The sequence below is a fragment of the Eubalaena glacialis genome, chromosome 13, assembly GCF_028564815.1.
Source record: "Eubalaena glacialis isolate mEubGla1 chromosome 13, mEubGla1.1.hap2.+ XY, whole genome shotgun sequence".
NCBI classification, from domain to species: domain Eukaryota; kingdom Metazoa; phylum Chordata; class Mammalia; order Artiodactyla; family Balaenidae; genus Eubalaena; species Eubalaena glacialis.
Genome location: NC_083728.1, coordinates 13084310 through 13109694, shown reverse-complemented (window position 1 = coordinate 13109694; position 25385 = coordinate 13084310). Strand labels below are relative to the sequence as shown.

Here is a 25385-nt window from a genome sequence, read left to right as displayed (position 1 = left end):
GGGCGGGTGGGGTGGGGAAGGGTGGAATCCACAAGCTGCCACACAGGCCCACCCGGCATCCAGCCCGGGCTCACCCACGGGCACGCTGGGCAGCCGCCAGCCCACCACTTGCTCTCTCTGGGCCTCAGTTTCCCCCCGCCGTAAAATGCACCAGGGACCAGGGGGTCCCTGCCAGCTCTTCTGTTCCAGGACAGGACCGCCACCCCACCCCGGGGAGGCTGGGCTGAAGGGGAAGGGGCGGATTACCGTGGTGCATGAAGCCATTGTTACACAGGCCCACACCAAGCGCCACCGCCTCCTCGCGTGTCTGGCAATCGCCCTGGAACAGAACAAGAAGCAGAGGGTGTTAGGTGGACCCGCTGAGCCAAGGGGCTGAGCCAGGCTGGGGAAAAGCCCGCCACCCCCCCGGGGAGTGGAGACTCCACGAGGGCAGGGACGTGTGTCTGTCTGGTTTACTGTGGTATCCCCCAACCATGTCTCTGATTGTTATTAATAAACCCCAAACAAGAAAAGTATTTAATTGCATGTTAATTATTTACATGTGAGAAATGCATGGTGTACCATGCCATAAACACCACAAACGAGAAATGGAGATTTTGTGTGGCAGACACTGCTGGTTGCCCAGCAACAACCCTCCCCGGCCCCATCCCGCCCTAGTACTGAAACCCTCACTCTTACAGACAGCAATTCATCTACCTAGACAACCACAGATCCCAGCCTCCTTTACAGCTAGAGGTGGCCAATGAGATATAAGCAGAAACCACTGATAGGGAGCTCTGGCAAAACACTCTTTGTCCCCGGCCCTTCCTTTCTCTTCCTCCTGCCTGGAACAAAGGTGTGATGGCTGGAGCTCCTGCAGTCATCCTAGAGCACAATGTGACCTCAAAAATAGAGACATACTAAGGATGGCAGAGCAAAAAGAAAGAGCAGGGGTGGTCTTCAAAGATATCATGAGATTGTACTAGCAGCTCTGGACCACCAACCTCTGGGCTTCTCTCATACCAAAGAAAAATAAATCCCTAATTTGTTTCAGCCTCTGTAGCTGGCTCTCTGATACTAGAGATCAAGTTCAACTCCTAACTGACCTGGCTCCTCCCTGAGCAGAGGAACCCAAGGTCAGGGAACAGCTGGTGCCGATTCTCCCCGAGAGTGTGTCCTGGAGACGGTGCCCCTCCGCGCCTGCTCCCGAGAAGCTGGGAGTCTCCTGGTGCCAGTTCCTCCTAGGACCTGGCTCCTGGGTCTCCCCCTGACTCTGTGGGTGCTCCACGGCCTTCTCAATAAGTCATCTTCTCTTTTTTACTTTCCTTAAGTTAGCCAGATACTGTTTCTGTTTCTTGCAACCCAAATAATCTCAGTATATCCAGGCAAAGTATGTGAGTTGTGTGTGTACGTAGGGGAAGTGACAGGCAAAGGAAACAGCACAGACAAAGGTCCAGAGGTGGACAAAGTTTAGAGTACAGAAAATAACATGGCCGGCAAAAACAGGGTGAGTGAGAAGGTCAGCTCTTTAAGGAAAAGGCCTTTGATCTATTGTGTTCCCTGCTGAATCCTAAGTGCTTAGAACAGAGCCTGGCATGCAATAGGTGCTCAGTACATACTTGCTGACTGAATAAAGACATTGTCAGCAGGGACTAACTCATGCATTAGTCTGCAGCCAGGTCAATGAGCTTCGCTCCACTCAGCCGGCCTCTCGTTTAAAATACTGCCCAAGTGAGAAGTTATTCCAAGAGCCACTGGCCCGACACAGCCAGGCCTAGAGGCCTCCACTGTTGGTGTATCCCCCCCAGGCCCCTGCCAGCAGCGGAGGGGCCAGGGAGGGAATTCCTCAGCTACAGGAGAAATGAATTCAGAGCTGCAGGCCTCAGCCTGCCAAGGCCCCAGAGCAGAGCCTGGGGGAGCCACTGGCCTCAGCTGCTCTAGCTGCCCCAGCTGACTCACAGATGACAAATCTGTCCTGTGGGACCGCGGGCCAGCGGCTGGAGAGCCAGCACGCTCACAGCCCTGCCAGCGGGGCGGCCATCCATGCAAGAGGCCGCATCCGGAGCAGCCGCCCCCAGCTGTGAGGGGCCCAGGAGGCGGGCAGGCCCAGCTCTGCAGCCCAGGGGGCCCGGGCAGGCGTCTGGAGCCCACCTAGCTTTCTGAAGCTCTCACAACCTGGGCTCCCAGCCCATCCCAGCCCGTCCCGGCCTCTCTTCTCTCCAAAGGGCCCTGGGGTGACCCATGGGGTGGCTCCCAAAGTGAGAACAGCAGAGGGATTCTCTGGTCAAGAGTGAAATACGCCAACCCTGGATGTGTCCACCGCCTGAAAAGCAAGCCCCCACCCCACATCCTGCCAGCCGTGGGGAAACCGAAAGTCATCCAGTCCCCATTTTCTCCCCTCCCAGAGGAAGGCACAGGCACACACAGCCCTGTGCAATCAACCTCACCAGCACACTTCCCCTTCATCCCCCACTCACCCACCAGCCCCCCTCGCTGGGGGCTCCATCCACGACGGCCTCCTTGCTGCTCCTTCCACACACTACATGTGACCCCACCTCAGGGCCTTTGCACCTACTCCTTCCTCCCCCTGGAATACCCTGCCCTGGCTTTTCAGGTCTCAGTGCCCATGTCAGCTCCTCCTAACTACCTTGATGGTCAACCCAGACGCAATCGCTCTTATTAACCCCATTTGACAGATGAAGAAATTGAGGCACAGACAGGCTTGGCACTTGCCCAAGTTTACAGCATGAGAATGGAATCCTTTTACACCCGGACCTTCCCTCCAAGTTACAAATAGGGAAACTGAGGCTCCAAGAGGGGAGGAGAGTTACCCAGGGTTACGGCCAGGGCTCCTGTCCTGTCCTTGTTTATCCTTTGTTTCCTCTGCTGGTGCCTTGAGCTGCCGGCCTGGCCCTTTGCCTGCTCACCCACCCCAGCCTTGCCACCCCACCCCGGGTGCTAGAAACCCCACCGCCGTCAGCACTGCCATCTATCTGCCTGAGCATGGGGGTCAGCGTAGCGGGCGCTCAGGGCACATTTCTGCGGAGCCGGCACAGGAGCCAGCAGATATGAGCCCTCCCGCACCTGGCTCCTGGCCTGTCCCTGCTCCCTCCTGCCCCAGCCCACCGACCCCCGCCCTCCTTTTGATGGCCACAGCCTAGGGCATCCCGGAGCCCAGGCAGCACAGACCAAAAAACCATGAGCAAAGAGGTGAGGAGAGCAAACCCTGGAGCTGGATCCCCCGGGTTCAAACCCCTGTTTGGCCAAGCCGTGACCGTGGGCAATTCCTTAACCTCTCTGACTTTCATTTCCTCATTTGTACTTTTTGTCCCCAGATTTGCCCTTGACTTTCCAAGGCCTCTGCCACCTCTCAGTGGTATTCCCCACTCAGACTCCACAGTACAAGCTATAATCAATACAGAGGATTATTATTACAATTTCTATTACTATTGACTACCAAGGCATCATGAAGGCCCCCTCCATACACAATCTTATAGGAGTACCTCATTTCTGTGTCTCCTGAGGCAAGTTACATAACCTGAGCCTCAGTTTCCTCATCAGTACAATGGGGATAACAACTGTTTTCTGAAGATTAAATGAGATAATACACACAGAAGATCAGAAGTGATACAGTACATAGCTTGTCAATCAAAGGACTAATACTCTCCTTATCCTCTGAGCTAAAAGAATTCTCATTCATCTGAGTAGTTGGTAGGGAGCCCTTCCCCCAGCCTCAAGGGATGAATTCTGAGGAATTCTAAGGTACTCTCAGCAATCCTTGTTGTTTTCCCGAGAGAGTGGTTTAGGGGTACATGAGGGACCCACCTGGCCATGAGACCTAAGGGGAAGACCACTGGGCAAGGGAGGGGACTGGGGGAAGTTTCCTCTCCTAATAAACATAGTGAGAAAGCTCTTTCCAACTGCCCCTGCTGCCTGCCTTTGGCCATAGGTCTACATACATGTGATACCTGGAGCTGTGGCAGCCATCTTATGACAATGAGGCAGCTGGCAAGATGGCGGAACAAAAAGATGGAAAGAGCATGGGTATAAATGGCATCGTTGAGCTCTAGGACCATGAACTCTGGACGCCTAGTTATATGAGCAAAAAATGTCTTTATTGTATAACTTAGATTTCCTATTATGTGAGAGATAAATGTTTTGACTGTGTAAGTCAGGTTTCCTACTATGTGCAGCCAAAAGTATTTCTAACTGATCTAGGGGGTTTCAATCAACATTTTGTTTCAAGGAGCAGAATGACCTAGAGTTAGAAATGAAGATGTGTTCAAAGCAAAATAACCCTGCTGAACTACACAATTCTATGTTTTCTTCTTGACTTTCCTGCTAAAGTGCAGGTGGGGATGACTCTTGGAATCAAGACTTGCTGTAAGCAGTCTTCAAGGTCACATCCTCATCACCAAACTCTCCCCCACAGAGAGACCCACACGCACACCGTCCCCCCCTTTCCCTGACCCGGAGCCAGATGCCAGCTGTCGTTCGGTCAATCTCATGGAAGCCATCCTATGTCAACTCCAATTAACTTCCCTGTGTCCCCAGACCAGGCCAAGCCATGCAAGGCCTGCTGAAGTGGACAGAGGGTCAGCTGCAACCTTCACTCCACCGTCCACCCCCTGCCTCCACTGTGACTGGATGCTGGGGGATGGCGGCAGGGAGGCGGGGTGGGGGGGGTCCTCTGGACCAACTGACAATGACTCAGGCTACTCCAGGGGGCCTTCGGCCAGGATCACAGCTAATGTGACAGCACCGGCCACAAGCAGGCCCCCGCCGTGCCCAACACCGATCACAAGGAGAAACCACCAGAGGCCGTTGCTCTGGCTGGTTCTCCTCCTTGCCGGGGTCCAGGGCGCACTCGAGCCTCCCCAGCTCGGCCGAGGGCCTTGCAGTCATTCAAGACTCCTGTGTCTCTCACCACTGCCCGCCCACTCCGTCCATTCAACAGCAGACTCTGTTAGGTCTACCTTCAAAAAATCCAAAACCTGACCACTCTTTCCACCTCCCCCGCGGCCACCCAGTTCTCAGCCACCATGCTCCCCACCTGCAGTTCTGAAGCCGCCTCCTCGCTGCTCTCCCGATTGCCAACCTCGTCCCCCGACAGCCCGAGGATCTTATCCCACCGAAGTCAGATGCTGTCCCATCTGTGCTCAGAGCCCTGCAGTGGCCCAAAACCTCCCAAGAGCTCACAAGGCCCCTTGGGGCTGGCTGCCCACCAGCTTCCCCACCACCCTCCCTCTCGCTCATGCCATTCCAGCCGCACCGGCCTCTCCCCACCCCCAGACCCTCCAAGCTCACCCCACTCAGAGCCTCCGAGCTGCTGTCCCCTCAGAGAAAGCTCCGGCCCCAGACGTCCCCCTGGCTCGTTCCCCACCTCCCTCCGGTCTCTATTCAAAGGTCCCTGCTCGAAACACCACCTTCTCTGCCCCCTGTGAAAAACCACATCACCATCCACCCACGTGAAAGGTCAACTCCCCCCCCCATAGCTCCCACCGAGCTGGCACCTAGCACCAGCTAACAAAGTATTTTACTACTTTTCCTTGTTTATTAAATGCCTCTCCTACCCCTCACCAGAATTTAACATCCACGAGGGCAGGAGCGTTGTCTGTCTTGTCCACTGCTGTCCCCCCAGAACCTAAAACAGTGCCTTATACACAGCAGGTGTTAGGAGGAAAAAAGGGATGAGTCCGTGAGCCCTCTTGTCGGATTTTTCTACACTCTCTTCTGCCCCCTCATTGTAAATACCACCCAGGAGCTGACAAGGAACAGAGTATCTGCGGCAGAGATGCCTCCTGAGCAGCAGGTGTGCAAAGCCTGCCCCTCCCCCGCCCACCTCCTCCACTCCACTGGGGAGTACAGTGGGCACCCCAAAGGCAGCGCCTTCCCACAGCCAAGGAGAACGCTCAACTTCTCCCCACCCCCGCCTTCCCATCACTGTGAACGAAGGGAAAACCCACCGCGCCAAAACCCCGGGACCCATCCGTGACCCCTTCCCAGCCCCAGAGCGGTGCATCCTGTGCATTCCATCTCCAGATATTTCCCAGGTTCACTGACTTCTCGTCAGCTCGGTAACCCACCCCACTCCCAGCTCAGGCCTGGGATTCGCCACTTAAGGCAAAGTCCACATCGCGCTTTGAAACCAACAGTCAGCCGTGGAGCTCAGCAAACATGAGGCCACAAAGGTCCAAGGTGGGGAGAAGCAGCGTTTCAGAGAGCCCTACACCCTGGCATGTCTGGGGAACGAAGAACCTAAACCACAAAAGAAATCGCCCCTCTCCTATCACAGCCCACTCAGAAGATGGGACCCCGAACAGATCGCCCCTCGGTCCTCCCCAGCTGTCTGTTCCTGCACCCCCAAGTCCCTCTGTAATTTCTTCAGCCTTCCTTCCACACTGCATGGAATTCTGAGGCACCTTGAATCCTTTGGGAAGGAAATGAGGAATTATTACAATAACAGCTCCATTTACTAAGCAATTACTCTGTGCCAGGCACTGTTCTGAGCACTTTAGATGATTAACTCACTGAATCCTCAAAATAATCTAAAGGGGAAGGTATTGTTTTGAGCTTCATTTTACTGGTGTGGAAACTGAGGCACAGAGAGGTTAAGTGGCTTGTCCAAGATCACTCAGCTGAGAAGCGGCAGTGCTGAGATTTGAACCCAGGTCTACCTGGCTATAAATAAAGCACATGCTCTGAGCTGGCTTCAGGGGATCCTAAGGAGGGGGCAGTGTGCGGTGTAGTACAATGGTTAGCACCTCTGTGCTTCCCAGCTGTGCAAATCTGAATTCAAATCCAAGGTCTTTTTAAGACCTCCCGCGTCTTAGGGCCCCACATCATAGCAAACATATTAAAATGCACCCACATCCTACATTAAATACGTTTTGGGGGCTTGAAATTTTTTTTTCAAGAATTGTTCTAAACTTGCTTTTGAAGTTATCTGACGCCGAGAAGCATTTACTTTACATAGATAGGCTATGATTTCTAGGCAATCATCAGGAATTTGTTCGACATGAGAAAATCCAGGCAGCAAATTGTTTTTGAATGGAATGAAGTTTCTGTGAATGCTAAACTTAACAATTAATAAGGCTGCCATAAAGCTGCGCTCTATGAAAGTTTAAACATTTAGATTTCACAGTTGTCTTCTTGTCTTTGGAGACATTACGTTCTTCTTATAGACTATGAACGAACATTCTTGCAGGCTCCCTGAAAAGTTTGCAGAAACGAGGCCTAAGTACGAAAGATGCGCCCATCCGAGTCCCAGCTTTACTGCTGCCAGGCTGTGTGCCCTTGAACCAGGCACTTGGCCTCTCTGGGCCCCAGTTCCCTGTCTGGAAATGGGTTGGAGGACTCAATGAGATACTGCACAAAGCCCAGACAGGGCCTGGCCCAGAGTAAGCACCCTGCAAACAGAAGCCATAAAGTATAAGAGGCAGGTAGGTAAAAGTGTCCATGGCACCTCGATGGAACAATCACCTTTGGGAAGTTGCAGCAAAATCAGCACAGAGATTTCTCCAAGACTCTGCCCGGCCCCCACTCACTGGGAACCTAGGATAAGGGAGTAACTCGGCAAGTCCCACATGGAGGCTCCGGTTTGATGGCAGGATGAGACCAACTTGTCCCAGTTTGCCCAGGACCGTCCCACTTTTAAAAAGGAAAGCCTCAAGGTGGCAGCCACCCAAGTGTCCCTTAACTGACAGATAAATAAAATGTGCTCTATCCTCACAACAGAATATTATTCAGCCTTTAAAAGGAAGGAAATTCTGATACAGGCTACAACGTGGATGAACCCTGAAGACATTATGCTGAGTGAAACAAGCCAGACATAGAAGTACAAACACTGCATGATTCCACCTACACAGGGCACCTAGAACAGGCAAACTCAGAGAGAGAAAGTGGAAGGATGGCTGCCAGGGGCCGGGGGGAGGGAGGAATGGGAAGTTACTGTTTAATGGGGACAGAGTTTCAGTTTTGCAAGATGGAAAGAGCTCTGGAAGTGCATGGGGGTGATGGCTGTGTAATAATGGAAATGGACTTAGGGCTACTGGACTGTACACTTATAAATGGTTAAGATGATCAATGTTATATTATGCGTATTTTACCACAATTAAAAAAAAAAATTAAAAAAAATTTTTTTTTAAACCTCAAAGGCCCACATCCTGGTTAGCCCCTCAGGCCTGGGCAGAGGGGGACGACGGGGCACACTTGCTCGGAGGGGCTCTCACCTGGGCCAGCAGCCAGTCCACCAGCTTGCTCCCGGGCAGCACTGACTTGTACGTCTTCAGGTGGTAATCGCGGTCCCTGTGGAGAGGAAGCAGGCCGTGGGCGGATCGGGGAGGAGGGAGGGGAAACAGTCCCAGTGTCCCTACTCAGAGAGCTCGGGGTCCGAGGATTTCCAGGCTCTCCAGCCACGGGTCAGAGGCAGGGGGGCCGGGGAGAGCACCAGGCAGGGAGTCCAGTCCTGACTCCACACCTCACTCGCAGTGTCACTGAGGGCAGGTCTGTCCCAACCCAGGACCCCATCATCACCAACAGCATCAAGGGGCAGGAGTAGGTGGCTCTAAGGCTCTGGAAGCTTTCCCCAGCCTGGGGTTCTCAAGCAGGGATGGCTATGCCCCCCAAGGAACACTTGGCTGTGTCTAGTGACATTTTTGGCTGCCATGACCTGGCTGGGGGGTGGAGTGCGGAGGTACTACCAGCAACCAGCAGATAGACACCAGGATGCTGTTAAACATTCAAAACTGCCCAGAACAGCCCCCAAACAATTATCCAGACCAAAACGTCAAAAACGCTGAGCCTGCAGAACCCTGATTTACTCTGAGTAATGAGAAAAACTTCCAATTCTTTCCTTTTTTCTTTTGTTTTGCTGTTAACATTCATGTGTCTAAAGGTAACAAAACTATACCAACGTGGAAACGCTTCTCCGTGGGCTGGTGTGGGCAATCAGGACAGAGCAGAAGGCAGGGGGCTGTGACGGTCCTGGCTCTTTGCTTTGACCTGTTGTAGCATCTAATTCCTGCCAAGTCTTGGTACAAAGCGTTGTGCGGACCTTGCCGCCAAACTGCAATAATCTCTCAGCCTTTGAAGCTGACAAAAGTGAGTTTCTGCGGCCAGCCCCTGTCGGGGCTGAGAAAGGCCGGTTGGGGAGTTCTTCTCAGGCTTTCAGGAACTGAGGAGCCCAGCAGGTCATGTGTGCGTTAAGTGGGGACCCGCTGCCAGCCCAGCCACTTCCTCCTCTGGGGGCTGATAGAGAGGCCTCTCCTGCAAGGGCCAAGGCTGGACCGGGGCGGCACCGCCTGCCTTCTGGGCCTGCACAAAGGCAGCAGTGGAGGAGCCAACGGGGAAGGTCTGGAGGTGAAAGGGGCTCCCTGGGCCTGGCCTCCAGCGAATGTTGGGAAAAGACCCTTCCTCTCCGTTCCTGAGAGGTGACAAGAGCTGTCGAGAGAGAGGGCAGAGGCCTCTGCAGCTGGTGAGGACCAGGTCACCCTCCCTGTCCCTTCATCCACAGCCACAAGCTTCACGGTAAAGACAACCACCAATCACTGGCACTGATAGAGCCTTCACTGTGTGCCAGGTGCCAGTCAAATTTAATCTCCATGACAAGCCAAGGGGTGTGAGCTATTCTTATGCCCATTTCACAGATGCAGAAACAGAGGCAAAAGAAGTTAATTACCTTTCAACAATCACTCAACAAACATTTACTGAGGGCTCCTTTGCCCTGGACTGCATTCTCCAGTACATGGCGGATTTTCAACCAATTAATGTTAAATCAGAGTTAAGATTACACTCTTCAGTCTCAAGAGTGTGAAACCCACGTGTGACTAGTGGCTACTGTATTGGACAGCACGGGCACAGAGCATCTCTGTCAGTGCGGGAAGTTCTATTGGCCAGCACCGCTCTAGGTGTTGTCAAGGGTCTGGGGACACAGCAGTGAGCAAATTCCCTGCCCTTGGTGAGTGTACAATTCCCTGGGGTACAGAAAGTATACAGACTAAGAAATAAATATATAGTATGTCAGCTACTAACAAGCTTCAAGAAGAAAACCATGTCAGCTACTGACAAGCTTCAAGAAGAAAACCAAAGTGAAGTAAGGAGGGTAGCGTGTTCCAGATGGTGATGTTTCAGACACATGGTCAGGGAGGGCCCCTCTGACTTGGAGACATTTGAAGTAAGTAAGGAAGCAGATATGAGATATGTAGGGGAAGAACACCCCAGGCAGAGGAAACAGCAAGTGCAAAGGCCCTGAGGTGTATCTTATTATTATCCCCATTCCACAGAGGGAAAAGTTGAGGCCCCAGCAGGTTAAATAACTGCCCAAGAGCACATAGCTGCTGACTAGCAGGCTGAGATCCGGAACTAACACCCTTCACCACCACACTGCAGTGTTTCCCACAAATTAACTCACTTGACCCTCATGACAAACCTACAGGGTAGGTACAGTTATTAGCCCCATCTGATGGAGAAGGAGACTGAGGCTCAGAGAGGTTAAGTTATTGGCCCAAGGCCACACAGCTGAGAAGAGACAGAGGTGAAACTGAAGCTTGGAGAGAGTAACTTACTTGATCACAGGAGTGTAGAGGCTGTGAAGACGGCAGTAAAGCCTCACACCCTGAAAGAGAAAAACCGGGAGTCTGGGATCAGGCCACATCCTTCAGGGGCCTCCAAATCCAGGCTGCTGGGAGGGAGGGTGGGGGGAGAGGGGAGACTGGTGAGGGCAGTGGAGAACAGGCCACTGGGGCACAGGCCTGCTCTGCGGTGACTGTGGGGTCAAGGTCATGGGGTCAGGGTGGAGGGGTTCCCACCTTGGACATGATGTCCTCCAGTTCACTCCGGGCCTTGTAGGTGCCGTCGTCGTAGCGGAAGCGGTACATCACCTGCTCGTTCTTGAACTGGTGCTTGTCAGAGACTGGAGGGACCCAGGGCTGGTAAGGCTGGGCGCCCCCTTGGCCCCTCCTGACCCACGCCCACCATCCTCACCCTCCACTCGCCCAGGCTCCGTGCCAAGCGCAATTTCACCAAAGCCCCTGCCCACACTCCAGGTCCTCCTGCTACGTGCAGGGCCCCGCTGAGACCCATAGCTGGGGGCTGGGGCATCTGCCGGTCTCATCAGAGGCCCAGAAATGCCCGCTCCAGTCTGCCCTGAGGCCCACCTGCCCAGCATCTCCCTGGAGCTAGATCACGAAGCAGGCTGGGGTGTGAGACCCCACCGTCAAGATTTATGAATCTATCTCTACACAATGGGCCCGAGTCGCCCCTAGTGCTTCTCTCTCTCACTCCCCACTTTGGATCCATTAGCCGATCCTGTAGGCTCTTCCTTCAAACCACGAAGGAACAGGTGGCCACCCAGAAGTGCAGAAATGGCCTCTGAGTTAGTGGAAGCACAGCACCGCTGAGGTCTGACCTGGCCCTACTGCTCGGCCCCCCAGGCCTAGCCCGCACTCACCATGGTGGATAATACCATTCTCCAACAAGGCTTGGCCCAGGTTCACGCCTTCTTCCGTCTTGCTGATTTCGCCAATTTCCAGGAGCCAGGCAACAAACTCACTGCCAGGAACATAACATGCAGTTGAGAGGACCCCCCCAGTCCTGAGACCACCGGGGCCAGCACTGAACTGGCCTGGCCCCCCCGCCCCCACTCCCAGAAGTGACAGCCAGAACTGCCCACAGGAAAGCAGAGCTCAGGACACCACAGGCCTGGGGGTCGTGCTGAGGCCAGATGCTTTTCCCCAAGACCAGTGGCAGAGAGGTGGGTGTGAGCAAACCCCAGGCCCCGCCTCAGGCTCACTGGATGGATGGATGGATGGATGGATGGGAGGATGGATGAGAGAGACAGAGAGAGAGGATGGACACATGAGTGGATAAATGAATGAAAAGTGAGCAGATGACTGGATGATCTGACAGACAGATAAATGACTAGGCGGCTGGGAAAATTAGTGGGCAGGTGGGTGGGGAGGGGAACAGATGGGTGGGTGATAAGTGGAGAGATTACTGGGTAGATGAGTGGGGAGATGGATGACGGCTGGCTGGATGGATGGACAGACAGAAGGAATGAAGAAACCAATAAGCAGGAAGAAATAAGGACCCAAAAAGATGATTGTGGAGAGTCAGAAGAGCTAAGGGTGATCAAGTCATATCATTCTCCCACTTAAAACCCTCCGGCGGACTTCCTGGTTACTCTCAGAAAAACATCCAAACTCTGCCCACATCATGACAAGGCCCTGACATGAACTGCCCCCTCCTCATCTCCTATACCTTTCACTTATTCTGCTTTAGCCTCACCCACCATCTTCCCCTGCTTAAAAAAAATTGCCAGACTCCTGCCTGCTTCATGGCCTTTGCACTTGCTGTTCCCACTGCCTAGAAACACCCTTCCCCAGCTCTTCACACAGCCTTTCTCTTTCATCTTTAGGTCTCAGCTCAAATATCACCTCCTCGGAGAAGCCTTCCCTGACCACCTCATCAAGACACCCCACACCCACACAAACCATCCCCATCTTTCCGTTTTACTTCCTTTTTAGCACTTATCACTGGAGTTGTATTATACTATTTACAGATTTATTTATGTGTTTATCAACCATCTCCCCGAACCAGAATGTCACCTCCATGCTGATGGGGAGCTTTGTCTGATTCACAGCTCTACACCCCCCGCACCTGGAAGACGGTCCAAAGCACAGCAAGGCTCAATAATCTTTCGAACAAATAAAGGAATGAACCATCAAACAAGAAGGAATGTTCTGGGGTAAGCAGGAACGTCTCAGCAAGAAAGAAGTGCTCAAAAGCCCAGAGGAAATGAGGCAAATCCAACGTGACTACCCAGAGGGGCAGAGGCTCAGCCAGAGCCCGGGTCCTGGTTCTCGGAGTAGCGTTTGGGCTCCATGCAGAGCTCAACCCACTGGAGGTCAGCGGGCCAGGGGAGAGCTGGGGATGTGGTCATTCTGCACACAGTGAAAGCGGGTGGCAGCTGGCCAGAGTGGGGAGCTTATCAAAACCAGCTGTCCTGCCTCCAATTACAGGGCCAGAAGGGGGCAGGGCTATTTTTAGCTTTGCAGTGTTTGGCTGAGCAAAGACCTGCCCTGTGTGTAGGTAGCGGTGTGTGCCGAGGCATTCAGGGAACCCCAGTGAGAGCCGAGGTGGGGCGTAGAAGAAACGGATCTATTCTGTGGAGCGGGAGCCCCGAGTGGGGAAGAGACTGTTCTGGGTCCTGTCCTCCCCCAGTTCTATTCCTGAAGTCCCAAAGATCAGAGGCAGAAAGAAAGCTGCCGGCAGCTGGGGGAGGTGAACAGATGTTGAGTGCCCACTCTCGGAAGCTGGAGACTCGGCCTCCGGCTGCCCACCAGCTGTCCCATCGGGGGCCACCTCTGGCACGGACCGGCAGCCCTGTGGCCAGGGTAGGGGGACAGGAAGTTGCCCACAGCAGCTGCAAGGGCAGAAAAATGCAGCCCAGAGGGCAGCAACTGTGACCCAGGTTTCTGCCCTGAGCTGAGTCTTGAGCCTTTTTGAGGATCAATTTACTGGGCAAATTTGGGCAAACTGCTGTCCCTCTCTGGGCCTCAGCAGGGTCCATCTGGCAAGTGGTTCATTCAGGGGTCTTCTGGATTTAGTCGGTAACTTTCAAATCATGTTGAATCCTAAGCTGGGATCCAGCCTACAAAACCAGACAAAATTCACCTCTAATGCAGGGACCTTAAACTCTCATAAATGAGTAACAGGGGCCAGGTGGAAACTCTGCTGAACCAGCCAGAGCTTCTGAAGACGGCAGCCACTCACTGCGGCCAACTGTGGCCGCGTGGGAAGACTAAAGCATCTTACGACTTTTCAAGAGAAGCTGGAGATCCAGCATTTCCTGTGAAATCTTCCAACTGTTAAATGTTGATATTGAATCCAAAATTTTCTGAAAGCACCGTGTGGCCCATGGAAAACACATCTGCGAACCACGCTGTGTCAGTGGGGCGCCATGTGCTACCGCTGGGTGCAAGGAAATGTGTTACAGGCAGGAGGGTCAGCATATACAAAGGCCCTGAGTAAGAAGTAAGGTTAGGGAACCGGCAATCTGCCAGTTGGTGGGGGTGGGGGCAGAGAGAAGCGAGATCCAGTCTTCCAGAAAGACCTAACCGGGAGCAGCGTGAGGTACGCTGCGGACACAGGGAGCAGGTCAGCCTGCTTTGGCGGGGAGTCTGAGATGCAGGGAATGGGGGACTAGTTGAGAGTTAGCATGTGTCAGCCTTCATCCCTCTTCCTTCCTGCCCCCCAGTATCGTGCACCCAGTAAACATGAATTTCAAGTGTCAAGTCCAAGGCTAGGCACAGGGGACACACAGGTACACCCTGGCAGTCTTCCCGGGAAAGCCCCCAAGCTGAGATCCAATGTCCACTCACCCCCAATACAAGAATCCCATTTCTCTTGCCTGTCTCCTCCATGGCCTTGAGCTCCACAAGGGCAGGAACTGGGGGTTTTATGTTCATCCCTGTGACTCCACTGCCTGAGATGCTTCCGGGTGGTGTCTGCAGCAATGCCTGACGAATCATTATTGATCAGCTATTACACACTAATACCCTGTACCTATGCCCACAGGTGGATGAAACAGTGCGGCCTCTTGCACCTGGGTGCTCCCATTCTGGCAGACTTCAATTAATGAATGACATCTAACTCTGCCTAGAGTACAACCAAAGGCCTTCTCCTTCCAGGAAGCCTTCCCTGACTGCCCTGCCAGACAGACCATCACACCTTGTGCCCTGAGTTCTTAAAGCTCTGACACTGCCCTCATTCCGGGCCTGTATAATGAGTTCATCCTCGCTCGCCTCACTCTCCTGCACAAACTCTTTCAATGGATTCCCAGAGCACCTGGGATAGAATCTGAACCCCTCACCCCTTACCTGCCTGATTTGGCCCCTGCTACCCTCTGTGGCCTCATCTCGACACCCCCCAGCCACTCACTCCCTCCAGCCACGCTGGCCTCCTCGCTGTTCCTCAATTTACTCAAGGCTCATTGCAGCCTTGGGGCTTTCGCGCCTGCTGTTCCCTCTGCCAGGAACGTTGTTCCCCCAGATCTTCTCATGGTTGGCTCTTGCCTGTCATCCAGATCTTGGTTAAAATGTCACCTCCCCCAAGAGACCCTTCCTGACCACCCTGGCTGAAATTACACCCCCTTTCCTCACCTCCTCACATCAACCTACTCATTTCCTTAAAGCACTCATCAAGTCACTGAAATTCGCTTCCTTATTTGTATTTATCTACTTTCTGATTCCCCTACTGGCCAGTTATCTCCACGAGGGCAGGGGTTTCCTCTGTCCTGTTCACTGCTTGCACACAGTAAGGGCTCAATAAACAATGACTGGGATAGATGAAGGAATCAATTTTGTCTCCCTAGAATCCGAGGATCCTACAGGGCAAACGCCATGTTCCTCCCATGAAGCCTCCACAAAAATACACAGATTTTATTTCTTGGTTTTTCTTCACATGGCATCCATGAGTTTTGTCTCTGATGAGGGCAGAAACAGGCCACTCCTTAAGCTCCATCACATTTCCATCACTCTTGCCCACAATGTGCTGAGCATGTCACATGTGTTTTCTCTCTGTATCCTCCGACAATCCAGCAAGGCAAACATTTCATTCTCTCTCATTAATTGGTCATTTACTGAGACTCAGAGAGGTTAAGAAACTTACCCAAAGTCACACAGCTAGAAGGCGGGGGAAGCAGGACTTGAGTCCAAGTCTGATTCAAAGCCTAACCCTTGAAGGTTATAAAGATAAATGAGACACTTTTTGTATTCCTGGAGTCCCCCATCTAGTTGTAGAGACAGGTAACGATCAAGGAAAAACGAAATGTGCTGAATAGAGATAAAAATGGATAAACGCAGCAGAGTGTGGTGAGAGAAAGTCCTGGGTTCAAATCCTAGCCCCCAACTTGTGCCCATGTGACCTTGTGCAGGACCTTTTCCCTCTCTGTGCCTCAGTGTCCTCACCCTTAAAATGGGAACAATGGCAGTAAACTGCCTCACAGTGTCACACAAAGATTAAAAGGCATGGTCACATGGCAGCACCTGGAGCAAAGAAAGGCTCCAAGATTGTGTCTCTGTGGCTGCTGGTTCCTTCCATCGGAGGGGGCCCCGCTGCTCCTGGAGGATGAGCTGGGTCCTGACCAGGAAGGAGGAGAACCACAAGCCCAGGGCTGGATGCAGAGCAAAGCCACGCAAGGAGGAGAGTTTTTATTAGCACGATCTCCTGCAGGAAGTCTGGTCCTTAAGGGCCCGATGATTGCCAAACCAGCTTCAATCCTGGCCCTGTTTCAAATGGGCAGTAAAAGAAATCTCCCCTAATCCTTCCTGAGGAGACAGAACACCCTGCTGAAGCCCTAATCACAGACAGGTTAGCCCATCCAGCTGGACTAAGCTCTCCAAAGGGTTTGGCAAGAGGCAGGGAGGTCCTCTGACCCTGGGGGGCCGGAAGCAAACCCCTCCTCGAGAAAAACCTCCTTTCTGCCCAGGGATTAGGAATTAGCTGATGGAGACCAGCCCGGCTGCCCCTTCCCTGCTTCCCACAGGTCTGGGGCCCACACTCTCCCCTCCACGGACCCTCCCAGGGAACATGGAGCTGGGGTCAACTAACCCTGAGGGCAAAAGGGCAGCCTGACTCCAAGGCATCCAGGCCAACCCCAGGGGCCCAACCACCCCAAAATCCCCTGCCTGCTGCCCCGCCAACCGTAAGCCTCAAGCCATGACCAATCAGCTCCCCCTGGCCCCCTGCCCCCGGCTTCACACTGGTCTCCAACTGCCCATCCAACATCTGTTCAATATGCAAACGTCTCCTGGGCATCTCGCCCTTAACACGTCCAAACGGTCTCTGCATCTTCCCTCAGCTGGCTTCCAGATCACTGCGCTCGCCAGCGTGCCTCCCACCTCTCTGCCCGCTCCCTCTCAGTCTCCTTTGCTGCTTCCTCCTCCTCCCCAGAGCCCAGTCCCTGCCTCATCCCTCTCTCTACCCATCCCCCTGCAGATTTCATTCAGTCTCATGGCTTTGAAAACCATCTAAATGCCCACATCCCCTGCACTTAGGTCTCCAAGCCAGACTTTTCTCCCTGAGTCAAGATTTCATATCCAACTAACAAGTCGACATCTCCGTCCGGGAGCCTGTCTCAGTGTAAGCATCCAGATGGAGCCTCTGGGCTCTACTCCCACCCTCTGAAACCTGCCTCTGTCTCCCCTTTCGCAGCAATCAGCACTCCAGCCCTTCCAGGTGCTCACGATCCTTAATTCCCTTTTTCTCCACCCCATCAGCCAATGCTGTCACCTTCCACATGATCCAGAATGCAACTACTTGCCCCCATCTCCACGGTGACTACCCTAGTCCATGGCACCTCTCACCTGGTCTATGGCAATATAATAATTACAGCCGCTTTTACCCCAGGACTCTTCAAAATCTTTTGGGAAGCGGGTGGGGTGTAAATTAATAAATTCTCAACAAAATCCCAGCCTCACAGGCAAGCTTCTCTCCCCACAAGCTTCGTGTGGTCAGGAGCCCTGGGCATTCTTCTACCCTCTCCAGAGCACCGACCACTAGGTCTAACACACAGTAGGGCCTGGAAACAGACTGATGGCTTTACAGGGACTGCATTTCTCCTGCTTCTCCCTCCTCCAGGTGAATGAGATTTAAACCAGGGTTTAGGATCCAATCCCATCTCACCTGTGCTCTGACCCTTTGATCCTTGGTTATAAAATAGGGGCGGGGGTAATAATGTTTTATTATTAGGAAATAATGTAATTCCCAGACAGAGAAATTGGAAGCCCTAAGTACTGAAACCATATGGACCTCCCCTTCCCCTTGTGTATCTCAGGAAGGGAGGCCTCACCAGACACCAACCCAGCTAACATCCTGATCTCAGACTTCTAGCCTCTAGAACTATGAGAAAATAAATTTCTATTGTTTAAGCTGCCAAGACTGTGATACTTTGTTATGACAGTCCAAAAAGGCTAATTCAAAGGTCTACATTTGCTCTTCCAAAACCTTTGAAATCAACTCCCTGCATTAAATACCTTTCTGCTTGACACATCTATAGGGGCTTCTCTTTGCTTGAATGCTAGAGCAGCGTTTTTCAATCCATGGTGGAAAACCCACTTACAGTTTGTGAAATCAATTTCATGGGTTTCACTCACACTATTTTTGAAATGAATTAAGAAATGAGTAGAATAGAATAGAATAGAACAGAATAGACACAGATATTTTCAGAGTGTAACAAGCACAGTAAATTTTGTGAAACTTTGGCTTCAATCATATATTACATGGATGTGTGTACCAGGTCACAATATAAAACTTACATTTTGCAGTGAGTTGTGATCAAAACATTTGAAAGCCCTGATATGGGCACCCCACTATCCTTGATCTCCAAGGGCTGTTCCACAAGGATTCGAGGTGCTTTAGTGGCTCTTCCCAGGAGGGCTCATGGCGGAAGGGGCAGGGCTGGGAAAAGCCACGTGGGTGCAGATGGTCTGCCCACCTCCAGCCTCCAGCCGAGACCCAGGGACACAGCGGACGCCAGGATGGGGTCACTCACTTGCCAAGGAAGCACTTGGGGACGGTGCTCAGCTTTCTTCGACGGTCCTTGATCAGGTTCACCTTCTTGTTCATCATCATGTGGTAAAGCTTCTCCCCCTTCTCCGCGATCATGACGTAGGCATCCCTTTCCATGCCCAGCTTCAGGCCTATGGAGGGGACACGGTCAGCACCAGCGCTGGGGAGCAGAGCAGGCGGGCATGTGGTTCCTGAAAGCCTTTCCCCCAACTGCCCCCAACTACCGCCACAGCCAGTGGTCACCCATAGAGCACTCCCTGCATGTCAGACACTGTTCTAGGCACCTGCCAGTGACCCCACACAAGACCTTGTAGAGGAGGGTGGCTAAGTCCCCCATTTCACAGATTGCAAAGTTGAGGTCCAGAGAGGCTAAGTCCCAGGGTAATAAGCAGTCGACCCTTCTATCTGAGGATGGGTTTCCAAATTCTGAGGTTATGAGAAAACGTATTGAGACCTTCCTTCCAGGCCAGGGATGGAAATTTCCCCGTTTCTCTAGACAATTCACACAGAACTATGATCCCAATCACTGCCCCATATTTTCTACCTGGACCCCATCCAATCCTGACAATAAGAGCAATGACAAATAATAATAGCAAATGCTTTTATAGTGCCTACTCTATGCCACTTAATCCTCACAGGAAACCTACAAGGCAAGTTCCATTATCCCCATTTTACAGATGAAGAAACTGAGGTCCAGAGAAATTAAGTTCCTGTCCAAGGTTGCCCATCTAGAAGTAGTGGAACCAGGATTTAGACCCTCAAGCTTGGCTCCAGACGTGTGCTCTTGACCACAGCATGTACCACCCCTGGAAACTCAGCCCTGAGCTCAGGGTTTGGGCGATACCCCGATTCTAACAACCAAGGCCTACTCAGGCCACACTCCACTCATGATCACATATGTCCAGCACTGACCACAGCCATCCATTCTGACCACAAAGATACTGATCAGCCCCACCCAGGCGAGGCCACACTCCTGATCCCCACCCCGAGTCCTGACCACACACCCAGCCCTGATCAGTGTCAGAAGTCATAAACCTGCCCCAGCAGGGGCTAAGTTCAGTTGTTTACCTGGCCTAATGGCATTTTAATAAATTTTGATGCAACATTTAAAATCAAGACATGTCACCTAAAAATCCTGATGTCTAACTTCTCAAAAAAAAAAAAAAAAAAAAATTCAATGGACCTGGCCATGCTGGGCCCATACTCATTCCTGAGAGATGATGGTGACTTGTACTTGGGTGGAAGCAGGGAGAGGACAGAAGTGGATGGACTTGGCATGTAAGTGGAAGGCAGAATTAAAGGGACTTGATCTACCGAGTTTGGGGTGTCGGCAGACATCAGGGTGACACCAACAGTTTCAATCTGAGCTCCTGGATGACTGAAGGAGCCACTTACTGAGATGGGGAAGTCAAGGGAATGAGTGGGTTTGGGGCAGAAGACAGGGTGGAAATTAAGAATTCTGATTAGACATGGTAAGTGTGAGATGTCCACGACACATCCAAGTAGTGATTTCAAGAGAACAGAATATAGATATGGAGGAAACTGGGCCTCTGTTTTCTCCTCTGTAAAGCTGGGAGGTACGTACCATTTTTAGGATCATGAGTCAAATCTTCAAGTATTTATCATCAAATCCAAACCTCATTTAGCAGCATTACAACCCTCTGCAGCAGGAACTTTATCCCCATTTATCAGGCCACATCACTGAGGTCTGGAAAGCTGAAGCAACTCACCCCCAAACACACCATGGCCTCCCCTTCCAAGCACGGTGGTCTCTGTACAGCAATTCAGAGTTTCCCACCCCCAAACTGCACCCAACTATCACCCAGCTCTGCACTTCCTAACGCCAGGGGCCTCAGAAGTGCCTGGGCCCAAGCATTCATGACGACAGTCAGGGGCAGCCCCCACGGACCCTCCTCCCAAAGACTTGGTGAATGTCAAACAAAAAGAACCCCAGGTGAAGGGAACAGAACCGTGGAGGTGACACAGGCACGTAGGGAGCATCTTGACTACTAACCCTCAAGGGTGAAGGAAGCAAAGAATCTCAGGACGATCAACTACATTGGCCTGACCTTGGGCAATTCCCTTCCATGGGGCCTCAGTTTCCCCATCTGTCTGGTGGGCTAAACCAGATGAGCTGAGATCCCACCAAGTTGTAACGGTCCCAGAGCTCCCTGCCCCTTCAAAGACCTGCTTTCTGAAGCTCTGACCTGTCTGGAAAGGATCCTACACCCCTCCCCTAGACACAGCTCACTCTACAGAAGGGACCAGACTGCAGGAAGCCACATACGGTGCAGGGATCTGGGAAGGTCCCCGGCCACTCACTCTCGCGCTGCTCCCGCTCACGGATAATGGCATCCAGCCACTTCTGCTTCTCCTCCGCTGTCTTGGCCATGCAGACAAACCACTTGTTCTTGGCCGTGTTGTGGATCTTCCAGCCGTTGGTGACGGTGTAGCCGTTGCTGTGATAATCCGCTGGCAAGGGAAGGAGGCGAAGCGGGGTCAGCAAGAGCTCAGCCATACAACCCAACATTCATCATTACATGCTTACGAGTGAGGTCACAGGACCAGCCCCTCCTGCTCCAGAAAGACAGGGCGGCAGAGGCATCAATGGGATCGGGATGTGGGAGTTGAACTTACTATCCTCCAGATGCTCCCTCTCCTATCTATTCTCTGGGGGGCGATGAAGACCTCAAGCAAAGAACCCTCCCAACCCCTCAGTTGCAAAGGGAGACACCTGATGCCTCCTTGCCCATCTCATTCTGGCACTTGGGCTACATAAAACCCTGGTGTAAGCCTGATGATGCCAAGTCACGGGCCCTTACAAACTGTTGGCTGGGATGGGAATTGGCAAACCTCTCTGAAAACAGACTGACATTATCCAGGAATGTTGCAGCCAGCTATACCCTGAATCTGAGGAGGGGTCCACAGGTTTTGTGAGACTGCCAAAGGGGTCTGTGTCTCAAAACCAATTCAGAACCCCTGTCCTGGACAAGCTCAAGGACAAATACACCAAGAGGTGTACACACAAGAATACTCACAGGGCTTCCCTGGTGGCGCAGTGGTTGAGAATCTGCCTGCCAATGCAGGGGACACGGGTTCGAGCCCTGGTCTGGGAAGATCCCACATGCCGCGGAGCAACTAAGCCCGTGAGCCACAACTACTGAGCCTGCGCGTCTGGAGCCTGTGCTCCGCAACGGGAGAGGCCGCGACAGTGACAGGCCCGCGCACCGCGATGAAGAGTGGCCCCCGCTCGCCACAATTAGAGAAAGCCCTCGCACAGAAACAAAGACCCAAAACAGCCAAAAATAAAAATAAAAAAAAAAAAAAAAAAAACAAAAAAACATTATAAAAAAAAAAAAAAAAAAAAAAAAAAAAAAGAATACTCACAGGATCACTGTTTATAATGGTGAACAACAGAAACAACCCAAACGTCCCTCACAAAAGGAACGGGTAAACTGGGGACTATCTGTGCAAGAGAAAACTACACAGCAATGGAAACCGACAAGCTACAGAGAGCTACATGCAGAAACGCGGATGACTCTCACCACCATGGGGTTGAGTGAAAGAGGCAAGATGCAAAAGAATATACAGTATATTTTATGACCATTTATATAATACAGAGAACAAACTAGTGGTTACCAGTGGGGAGAGGGAAGGGGGAAGGAACAAGATAGGGGTATGGGATTAAGAGATACAAACTACTACGTATAAAATAGATAAGCAACATGGATATATTGTACAGCACAGGGGAATATAGCCACTATTTTGTAGTAACTAAATGGAGTACAATCTATACAAATATTGAATCACTATGTTGTACACCTGAAACTAATAGAATGTTGTAAATCAACTAAACCTCAATTTAAAAATTAAAAAAAATCCACATTCTGGGCCAGTGTTACCCAGAGAAACACAGTAAGAAGCGATAATAATAATAAATACATATATGTAATTTTATATGTATTTGTAATCATATAACCATTTAAATAAGGTTCGAAAACAGAAATTTTAATTAAAATGTTTAGCAATGCACATTTAGGAGGTAAAAATATGTTTAAAAAGCAAGAAAATAATCATCACAAAATTCAGAGAGTGGTTACTTCTGGGGGGAAGGAGGCACTGTGGCCAGGGAGGGGCGTGTGAGGGGGTTTCTGGGGTGCAGGCAGCAGTTTATTTCTTAACCTGAATGGTGACCACCCAGGGGTTTGCTTTATGTGCATGTTTTAGGCACTTTTCTGTGGACAGCTTATCCTTCCCGATCAAAGGAAAAAACTGGTGAACCGCAGCAGAGACTGTGCTGTGGAGCAGGGGGGCTGGGCTCAGGCAGGGCATGGGTGGGGACCTACCTGTCCCATCCTCCACGTTCTCCACCTCCATGACTTCAGTGTTGATTCGACCCCGGAAGATATACAGGGAGCCGTTGATGGATTTGGTCCTCTTGGTGGATTTCTTGCTCCCAGTGACCCTGAAAGACAGTGGGAGTCAATGTCCCCTATGCCTCCTCTCCTTGGGGCTCAACCGTCTTCAACAGAGCAAAGGGAAGCAAGACAGTAACACAGAAGGGCGCCCGGGGACACAGGAAGTGCGGGAACCAGGTCAGAAGTATGGCATTTTGGCTGGTGGTTGGGTGACTTGAGCAAGTCACTTTTCCACTCTCAGCCACAGCTTCCTCATCTGGAAAATGGGCTAATAGCCTTGCTGACCTCCCAGAGCTACTTCTGAGCCAACAGGAGATGTGGATGTGAAACCAACAAGAAGCAAAAGAAACCCACTCTTCTAGGCTAGCAAATGGGTAGAGACTCTCAGGGTGTCTAACAAACAGGAACTTCCTGAAATAAAACCAGAATGGAAAGGAACTTGGAGTAGGAAGTCCATCCATCCATCCACTTACATCTACCTACCCACCATTCATTCATTCATTCAGGTGAATTCTCTTGCCCACCCATTTAGTCACTCAACAAACAATCTGACCAGTGCTTCGTATGGGAAGGATACCAAGTTGGGACCAGGGGAGTCACTCACCCACGCATTCAACAGGCACTCAAGAAAATACCTACTGGGCACCAAGCACTATTCTAGGTGCTAGGGCTGCGGCAGGGAACAAAACAAAGTCTCTGAGAATATACCTTCCAATACAGGAGGGCAGAAGGTACCCCAAAAGCCCTCCATCACGCCCCCTTCTGGTCACTACCCCCTGCAAGGGTAACCACTACCCTGACGTCTAAACTCATGGATTCACTCTGCCTGTTTTGGAACTTCACATACATGGAATCACACAGGGTGATGGTGATGGACATTTGGGTTGCTTCCAGTTTGGTGCTGCTGTGAATGTTCTGGCACATGTCTTATGAAGAACATAAGTGTGCGTTTCTTCGGGTTATCTACCTAGGAGTTGAATTGCTTAGTTATAAGGAATGCATACGATCGGCTTTGGTAGATACTGCCAAGCCGTATCAATTCTCCCACCCCTAGCAGCATAGGGACATTCCAGTTGCTCCACATCCTCCATAACTGGTATTGAATTTCTCATTTTGGCCACTCTGGCAGCAGAGAGGAGTGTCTCTAATAAAGATTTCATCTGTATTTCCCTGATGAGTAATGAGGCCAAGCACTTTTTCATATTTATTGGCCATCTGGTGTCTTCCACTTGTGAAATGACTGTCCCTTGACCATTTTTCTGTTGGGTTGTCTGTCTTTTTCTTAATGATTTATAGCAGGGCTCGGCAAACTTCGTCTGAAAAAGGGCCAGAGAGTAAACATTTTCAATTGTGTGGGCCATATGGTCTCTGTTACAACTACTTAACTCAGCCCTTGAGGCATGAGAGCATCCACAGACAACACAAAAATGAATGGGCATGGCTGTGTGCCAATAAAACTTTATTTATAAAAATAGGCAGAGGGCCAAATTTGCCTGTATATTTTGGATATGAGTCCTTTGCAAAGTGGATTGCAAAGATCTTCTCCTCCTCTGTGGCTTGCCTTTTTACTCTCATCTTGGTGTCTTTTGATAAACAGAAGTTCTTAATTTTAAGGTAGTCTGATAAATCTATTTTTCCTTTATAATTATACTTTCTGTCCAATTTAAGAAATCTTTGCTTACCCCCAGATCATGAAGATAGCCTCCTATGCCTTCTTCTAGAAGCTTTATTGTTTTATCTTTCACAGTTAAATCAATAATCCATCTGAGGAAGACTTTTGTATCCTGTGTGAAGTAAGGGGTCAAGACTCATTTTTCCCACTGGATAGCAAACTGACCAAGCACCATTTATTGAACCTCATTGGTGCTTCTGTTGAAATTCAAATGACCGCTTACATGTACGTCTGCTTCTGGACTCACTACTCCATTCCATTAATCTTTTTCTCTGTTTTTACACCAATACTACGTTGTCTTAATTACTATAGCTTTATAGTAAGCCGTGGTATCAGTAATAAAAGTCCTCCAGCTTTTTTCTTCTTCAAAACTGTCTTAGTTATTTTTGTCTCTTTCTGTTTCCATGTAAATTTTAAAATCATTTACGTACATATACACACAACCTCCCTCCTGGAATTTTTATCGTAATTACATTGAGGTTCTGACCAACGTTTGATGAGAGAATGCAAAGCACTTGCTGGTGATGGGGGGTGAGGCAGGTCAAAATCAAGGACAACTAAGATTCTGGCCTGAGATCCTAGGTAAATGATGGTGCCATTTACTGGGAATGACGACGACTCAAGGAGGAAAAGGTTTGGAGCAGGAGTTACAATGAAAATGAAGAGTCTTGTTTTAGACCCAAGTTAAGTGTAAGCTGTGACACACCCAAGGGAAGATACAGATTTAGATTTCTTCTACCTTACAT

The 25385-nt window shown here is 51.1% G+C and overlaps 1 protein-coding gene across 2 annotated transcripts in view; it reads right to left on the bottom strand.

The window, feature by feature from the left end:
• PREX1 (phosphatidylinositol-3,4,5-trisphosphate dependent Rac exchange factor 1) overlaps positions 1-25385 on the bottom strand; it is a 192537-nt gene that overhangs the window by 40040 nt on the left and 127112 nt on the right. For both annotated transcript variants that reach the window (XM_061210224.1, XM_061210225.1), the window contains exons 8-15: positions 22896-23014; positions 20872-21021; positions 18533-18680; positions 11429-11529; positions 10788-10891; positions 10545-10594; positions 8211-8286; positions 247-319 (exon numbers count right to left, since the gene is read on the bottom strand). In XM_061210224.1, coding sequence (XP_061066207.1) covers positions 247-319; positions 8211-8286; positions 10545-10594; positions 10788-10891; positions 11429-11529; positions 18533-18680; positions 20872-21021; positions 22896-23014 — 821 coding nt within the window. The remainder of the gene's footprint in view (positions 1-246; positions 320-8210; positions 8287-10544; positions 10595-10787; positions 10892-11428; positions 11530-18532; positions 18681-20871; positions 21022-22895; positions 23015-25385) is intronic.